The 8,216-nt window shown below is 35.1% G+C and overlaps 1 protein-coding gene across 3 annotated transcripts; it reads left to right on the top strand.

Moving 5' to 3' along the window:
* The first annotated feature begins 982 nt into the window (after positions 1-982).
* LOC127497655 (nuclear receptor coactivator 7) lies at positions 983-7,856 on the top strand. Of its 3 annotated transcripts, XM_051866296.1 has the most exons (7): positions 983-1,139; positions 2,881-3,031; positions 4,341-4,466; positions 4,573-4,725; positions 5,903-5,998; positions 6,084-6,157; positions 7,087-7,856. In XM_051866296.1, the coding sequence occupies exons 1-7, from the start codon at positions 1,114-1,116 to the stop codon at positions 7,220-7,222; spliced, it is 762 nt and encodes a 253-aa protein (XP_051722256.1). In that variant the 5' UTR covers positions 983-1,113; the 3' UTR covers positions 7,223-7,856. The 3 variants fall into 3 exon arrangements, with proteins under 3 accessions (XP_051722256.1, XP_051722254.1, XP_051722257.1); XM_051866294.1 differs by lacking the exon at positions 983-1,139 and having other exon boundaries at positions 1,157-3,031; XM_051866297.1 differs by lacking the exons at positions 983-1,139; positions 2,881-3,031 and adding an exon at positions 3,501-4,225.
* The last annotated feature ends 360 nt before the right edge of the window (positions 7,857-8,216 follow it).

Below are 8,216 nucleotides of genomic sequence, written 5' to 3' on the forward strand. Positions count from 1 at the left end.
TGTTATAAAGTCAGAATTGCGAGATATAAAAAGTCAAAATTGCGAGATATAAAGTCATAATTGTTATAAAGTCAGAATTGCGAGATATAAAGTCAGAATTGCGAGTTATAAAAAGTCTGAATTGTTATAAAGTCTGAATTGTGTTATAAAGTCAGAATTGCGAGTTATAAAGTCAAAATTGTGATATAAAGTCTGAATTGCGAGATATAAAAAGTCGAAATTGTGTTTTAAAGTCAGAATTGCAAGATATAAAGTCATAATTGTTATAAAGTCAGAATTGCAAGATATACCACCTTTATTTATATAACGCTTTTTACAATGTAGATTGTGTCAAAGCAGCTTTACAGTGATAACTGGTATATCATTTTGGCTGCACAGCAGCTCTTAAAGAAAATGCTGTCAATGTAGGCTGATGCAAAGCACTGTTGAATATCAAATGTCAAATGTCAAGTGTCCCCAACTAAGCAAGCCAAAAAAAAGTCAGAATTGCGAGATGAACTCACAATTGCATGTTATAATTGTGAGGGAAAAAGACTTTTTTTCTCACAAATGTGAGTTTTAATCTCGCAATTCTGAGAATAAAAAGTCAGAATTTTAAGATAAAAAGTTGCAATTACCTTTTTTATTTTTTTTATTCAGTGGTGGAAAGAAGCTTCCATATATTCATAAAATGCTATTGAAATAAACAATGAATTAAAACCAAATTAATTAATTAAAGCTAAATCTATAAAATGATCCCATGATGAACCCCCTGTGAAGCGCCTGATAAAACCCTTTCAGTCTGGTTTCATGTTGACTTGAAAGAAGCAGCTGTTTTTTTCCTCCACGCAGCGTTTCTCTGGACAGGACTTTATCTCTGAACGTGAGATCACACTGCAGTGCACGGAAAGCTCGTCTGAAGTTAATGTGTCACCTGGCCTTCCTAACGCAGTTGTGAAATGCCCAATGACGACTGGCCTTGAAGGACCTTCTGGGAGGGTTTTTCTGTAAAAGCAGCTTATCTCAGCTGAGATGCCAGTATAAAAGTCGCGTTCAGCTGGAGAGCCAGTGTGAATATTAGCCTTCAGCACATCGACATCTTCTTCATCATCCGTCTGCGCTCTTCAGATCATCATGGGTGTGGCGTACAGCGTGGGAGAGTGAGTAAACAGATTTTGAATTCACCTCCGTTGCTGCATTTGAATCGTGAAGAACCTTCAACATCCATGCACTCTTACAAATAAATGCCATAGAAGAACCATTTTTGGTTCTCCAAAGAAATTTTTAAAATCTGAAGCGTTTTCAACAAGAAGTGGAAAGGTTCTATGGATGGTGAAGGTTCTGGTGACTTGATCCTGTTTACACCTGGTATTAAGATGCATTCTGGTCGATCGGATCACAAGTAGACGAGGGAGACGCATTCCCATTTACACCTGGTGTTTTAATCTGTCTCTTTAGTCCACTTTCGTCCACTTCTGTCTTGATTTCTACGATTCAGCTACCTCAGAAAGTGGTCAAAAGTGGAAAAGCTTGAAACAATTTATACCCCATTTCCCTGGTAAAATTCACATTCCAGGGGCTAAATATCATGTTATTTGAGGTCGCTTCAACCCGCGGACATGAAAAACAACCCACGGCAACAGTGTTAAAGTAGCCCAATTCCACGGGAAAACCACGGACTTGGTAACACTGGCGATAATGTAAAAGTAGGCGTTGTTGTTTTCCTCCAGAGGCAGTCATATGCAAATGATTGTGCCCCTGTGACGTCACATGACACCTCTGTTCCAAACAAAGCTTTTTTACAGCTTGATTATATAAATGCTTTTTTATTGATGACGAGGATGTTTTAAGTTATGGAACTTGCAGGATGTAATAATGATACAAAGACCTGTTATATGCCAAAAATTTGATTTCTCATGTCATGACCCCTTTAATACCAGGCGTAAACAGGGCCAAAACATAAATGTAACTAGAATATTATTAGACTTAATATCTGCTAACACTTTATTTTGATGTCGCTGCGAAAAACCCCTTTTAGAATCTTTATTTTTGAGGAATTTAAGGAAGTGGAATTCAAGTGGAATTTGATGCATGCAACTGTACTGTGTAGTTTTTAATAATACATTTTGTGTTTTGTATGAATTACCTATTTAAAAAAAAACAAAAAACATACATATGACCCATAAATGACATTTAATCGAATTTTGCATTACATTTAATAAATAAAACTCAGTTTCATTCAGTTCAAATTCAAGGAAAACCTGTCCTTAAATTCTGAATGTTGCCAAATCTTGAGAAATATTTTCTTATTTTAAAATCTTTCCATTTGCACTAGAAAAGGCAAGAATGAATGGATGAAGCATTTATATAGCGCTTTTATTCCATATATTGTACACCCAAAGCGTTTTACAATCACATCAGTATGCATTACGTAGGTTTTCAGCTCAAGTTGCTCAAGTTTCTCGTCTCAAGCTGAGTTCCAGCGAAGGCCTCAGTTTCTGAATCTCACACAGTCTGGGATAATGGTCTATTTTCCCTCATGTGCGTGTGCCAGGGAAGGAGGTTATAATATCCCTTCCAGATGTGCTGGAGCTCCTGTGCACCAATAGCAGAGGGTCTCAAGGAATTTTCATTGCGCAACCGGAACGTATGACGATGACGTTACAAGGAATGGCTGCAACTTCCTATAACAGAGTCGATGCATTATAGTCTGTTGGACTGATAGAGCTTCTGAGGAAAACTTCTGTGAATATGGTCATTGTGCATCAGTGAAAAACATGTTTATGTGGAAAATCTCTGCGTTATGGTTCATGTGAATGCTTGTAAAAATATGCACCTTATGTGCCGAAAGCAGCCCGAGCATGAGCTCCACTCCTCAAGCATGTCTTTGTTTTCCTTTAGGGTGGACCATCTGTACACGTTCTTTGTCCAGTGGTCTCCAGAGAGCATCTACAGTAAACACACCAGCAAGCAGGACTTCCTAAAGGTCCATCCAGAGACCCTCAATGTGATTGACACTTTACTGAATAATTCTGCTCCCAAAAACTGGAAGGTGAGTGATGTGTGTTGCACAGAATTCACGTTTATTCAGTACTGACAAGATCAAAGTACACTGAACTTACCTGAGGAAAATAAAGATGGGCTCATTTGTTAGAAGATCCTCAATATATATATATATACACACACACACACATATGTATATATATACATATATTATATACTGCATTTACAAACTTTTGTTAGATGCAATTAATTGATTTGACAGCACTTATATATATATATATATATATATAATCGCATCTAATGTAAAAGTTTGTGTATGTGTGTATATATATACATATGCATATATTATATACTGTATTTACAAACTTATGTTAGTTGCAATTAATATATATATATATAATTGCATCTTACATAAATGTTTGTGTGTGTATATATATATATATTATACTGTATTTACAAACTTTGCTGTCAATTCGATTAATTGCATCTAACAAAAGTTTGTGTGTGTGTATATAATTTCTATTAATTTTTATTTCAGTTTTAGTTTGTTTTAGTGCATCAAGTAGCTGCAGCAACTAACTGAAATAAAAAAAAAGTTTGTTTTTCATATTTTATATTTGTATTTTATTTATAGCATTTATGTTATTTCAAGTAGCAAAATGCTTTTTGTGGTTTTAGTTTTGCTTAACTATAATAACCGTAATTTATAATAATAATAAAATAAAATAAACAACAAAAAAAGGTAATAATAGTAATACTAAAAATAAAAATGATGACAATAACAATAAAAATTCAGAGTTATAATGAAATTTTTGCATGGTTGGAGCATTATCGCTCAGATCTTGTTTTTCAAAACTGTATGGAGTGTTTTACTGAAGCATCATATTTTTTTATAATGCTTTAGGAGAAATACAAATGATCAAGATCTCAGTTATGAGTGTGTTTCCCGGTGGGTGGAGGTAGAAAACTCCTAAATTCTCTAGCGAGCAGAAACACGCTTTTTTTACACACGACCATATATGGAGAAGCTTCCTCTTCTTTGGTTTTTTTTTCATAAAACGAAACTAAGCTTGAAATGTGAGATGGGCGGGCCGAGAAACACATTATAACCAGGCTGCTCGTGAACAGAGTGAACAGAATCAAAGCACAGCAGATACTAGACAGACCATTAAACATGAGGCCAATGCAGGAGAGCATTAAGATCTTGTACTTTGCTAATGGATCCGAGGAGCCGTTTGTGGAGGTGAGCTTTGAGGAATGACCAAACCTGCTAGAAGAGAAAGGGATTCCAGAGTGTTACTGTAACTCTCATGAGTTCACGTTCAGTCACTGATGCTTTCTCATCTCTTTTCCTCCAGATCGTCACTGTCAATCAGCAGAAGCGTCGTCCGAGTGTTTGCAGCTCTGCCGACTCTGAATCCGAGGACCTGCAGCCAGTTTTAGTAGATCGCAGTCAGATCCTGAAAGAACACCATCTCGAACAAGTAAGTGATCTAAAGACACACGTGCTGATGAAGTGAATGCGCTGCGAGATGCTTTAGATGAACGTGGTTGATGCATTCATTGATGTAAACGTGTAAATCTCCACAGCTGATGAACCACATTCCGGCTCGGACTCAAGGTTATCCGTGGAAGCTGGTGTACAGCACGGCGGAGCACGGCACCAGTCTGAGAACACTGTACCGGCAGATGGCAGAAATAGACAGACCCGTCCTGATGGTCATCAAGGATTCAGACAATCAGGTGAGTTCAGAGTTCACAGGTGCACGTGTGTCATTCAATCGTTATTGTAACTACAGCACTAAACCTTCTATTACACTTCATAATTATATTTTGCTACTTATATAAGTGCATTTACAGTGTTTAACATATGCTAAATATAATCTATCTTAAATTTCGTTGGTGCATTTATGCATTTGGCAGATGCTTTTATCTAAAGTGACTTGCATTGCATTCATAAATTTGATCAGTTCATGCATTCACTAGGAATCGAACCCTTGACCTTGGTGTTGCAAGCAGGGTTATTATATTTAACTAAAACTATAATTATAAAACATTTTCATTACTAGAAATGAAATAGCCGAAATCAAATAAAATATAAAACGTTTTTTTTCTTTCTGGTAGTTGACAACGCAGCATTTCTCATTTTCATTTATTTTAACTTTATGCACTAAAATAACTAAAACTGAAATAAAAATCTATATAAACATATTAAAAATATATATAACTACTGATAAAAATGGTGCGAAAACAATTCAATACTAAAACTTTAAAATTAAAACAGAAAATATAAAAGTAAAAACAAATTAAAAATATTAATGATTAATAAAAAATAAATAAAAACTATAATCGCATCTCAATTATACTAAAATATTTATATTGTATTATTATATTATAAATGTATAATATAATTTAAAATAATAATAAAATTGGCTTGTATGATTTAAGTTTTAATGTTGTGAAAATTAATAATATTTATATAATTAATTTTTAATATAATAGGCCTGTATGATTTATTTTATTGTTGTGAAAATATTAATGATTAATAAAAATAAATAAAAACTATAATAGCATCTCAATTATACTAAAATAATTATATTATATCATATTATATTATAACTTTTAAGTTGCAAGAAGTGCTTTTCCATTCATTTTTTCTAATTAAAAAACAAACAAAACAAAAATGCAGTAAATAAAGCTCATTTTCAGACCCTTCATGTGAAATCACAGTTCTCTCCAGAGCTGCTTATAGATGAATTGAACTCGTTTCATAACTGATGAACTTCACACAGTTATTAAACTGAACTGAATCGATCTGATTATCTTCTGCAGAATTGACTGAAGCTGCTTTGAAACATTCTGTACTGCATAAAGCGCTCTAGAAATAAAGCTGACCCATCCTGTTGTTTTAAACCCTCAGGTGTTCGGAGCGTTTTCCTCTGACCCTTTCAAAGTGAGCAGCTACTGCTACGGGACGGGAGAGACGTTCCTCTACAGCTTCAGTCCAGAGTTTCAGGTACCGGTCGCTCCGTCTGATCTGACCTGAATCACATCTGACCGCGTGCGCTGGAGGTTTGACCTTTTCTGTGTTTCATGTGCAGATCTTCCGCTGGAGTGGAGAAAACTCCTACTTCGTGAGAGGATTCCTGGACTCTCTTCAGATGGGAGGAGGAGGGTAAGTTATCATCACTCATTTCACGCCATTAAAGCACTAATAGACCTGCATCACAGTCTGTGCGTTCAAATTTCCACCAGTTTTGATAAGAACTGTTTGATTCGTACAGTCTTTACTCATAATTAAGGTTTTATGTTATTATAGGTGTGGGATTTACACTGAAATAGAATTTTATTGTCAAATTAATCAATTTACAATGAACAATACGTCATCTTTTGCATTGGAGTATCTATTTTAATTTCGTTTCATCATCACTGGTGTTTTAGATGTGATGAAACACATCACTGACATCGACCCGTTCTAAAGGGGACGTTGTTATACACTACTACAGTACTGAAGCTTCTGCTTCTGCTTTTTGAATGTGGAAGTGCGATAAAGGTCTATTGTGCAAACGACCATTCTGTCATCGTTTACTCTCTCGTCTTTCTTCTGGCCAACACAAAATTAGATCATGTTGAGCTTCTGCTTTCTGTAGAACAAAAGTAGATTGTGATGAAACACAAAAACTGTTTGAGTTACAAGAAGTGTTTTCCATTCTTTCGTTTCAGACATAAAAAAAATGCTATTATACTTATATATATTATATATAGAATTGGCCCATATGACTTATGTTTTAATGAAGCGAAAATTAATAATATTTATATAATTCATTTATAATATCAAATTATAATAAAAATATTATTTTAATATTCTACCACACTGAAACAAATGTTGTGCATTTGATGGCATCTCTATAAGCGCTTAAATTTCCCTTATTTGGATGGCAAAATGTGATTGAAATTGACCTCAAATAATTGCAATTCGATCAAATAATGATCAGACGATTAATCAATAATCGCAGCAGGCGTAAATGCAACAGATAAAGTGTCTGCATAAATGTAAATATGAGTTTTCAAAGATTTTAATGAAAGCTGTTGTTTGTCTCTCAGGGGTCCGTTCGGATTGTGGCTGGACGCTGACCTGTATCGCGGCTCCAGTTACTCCTGCGACACCTTCTGCAACCGGCCGCTCAGCCTCCATCACGACTTCACCATTCAGGATCTGGAGGTCTGGACCTTCATCTGAGCAGAAATCCGCTGCTGTTTCCCGGCTGTATTGGTGTTATCACTGCTGTTTCATCTGAACAAACAACCGATGAGTTTGTTCCAGCAATGAAACCTGCAGAACTTGTCTGTTGACTCGAACAGAACGTCTTCCTCACTTGCATGTGGTTTTAGATAAAAGATTCTGCTATGAAATAACAACAATGTAAATGTGGTTAAAGGAAACAAGTTGAGGCAGGATTTGGGTTTTCAGTTCCCATTTCCAGTAACCTTTAACTGTTGAAGAGGCCTGATGGGACCTGAACGGCATTGCTCAAGATGCAAAGCCTCAAGCGCACATGTTCCAGACTATGTAGGCAACATACTGTAGCACACTAGTGTTGAAACGAAGCCTGTGAGTACTACTGACATAAGGCTTTAGTGTCTTTACTTTAAAATGCACTTACTGGTTTATGTGACCGACTACTACATGAAAAAGGATTTGAAAAGGAAAAATGTTTTGCTGTATGATTGTGATTTTACTACATTATTTTTTTACTGTATTTAAAGAACTTTGTGATCACTGAATTGTGTTTTGGGATTTTGATTGTGTTTATTGTGCAGTGCTGGCACTGCATTTGGGTTTTGGATATCTAATAAAACATTATTTTTGGAAACTGTGTCTGTTTTGGTTTATCTGGTTAAGTTGTGGTTTAAATAACACTCTTTATATCAGAACAACAATATTTATATCTGTATTAACTTTAAATACTTGATTTCTAACTATATTCAGCGATGTAATATTCACTGCATTTAAAATTAGCATTACCTGGAGAAAAAAAAATATGATTCCCAGACTAGTGCACTAATTCACCACATGTAGTTTGCTTTTTAACATTTTTATTTGTGAAATACTATCGTGAGATATTCTGTGTGCAGTTAAATGGCTGGGACACCACTGGCCTTATAATATTACTAAAATGCCTATCAAACATTGGATAAATATTCTCATCATCAACATACATAACAAGCAACTC

The sequence above is a fragment of the Ctenopharyngodon idella genome, chromosome 16 (assembly GCF_019924925.1).
Source record: "Ctenopharyngodon idella isolate HZGC_01 chromosome 16, HZGC01, whole genome shotgun sequence".
NCBI lineage: Eukaryota > Metazoa > Chordata > Actinopteri > Cypriniformes > Xenocyprididae > Ctenopharyngodon > Ctenopharyngodon idella.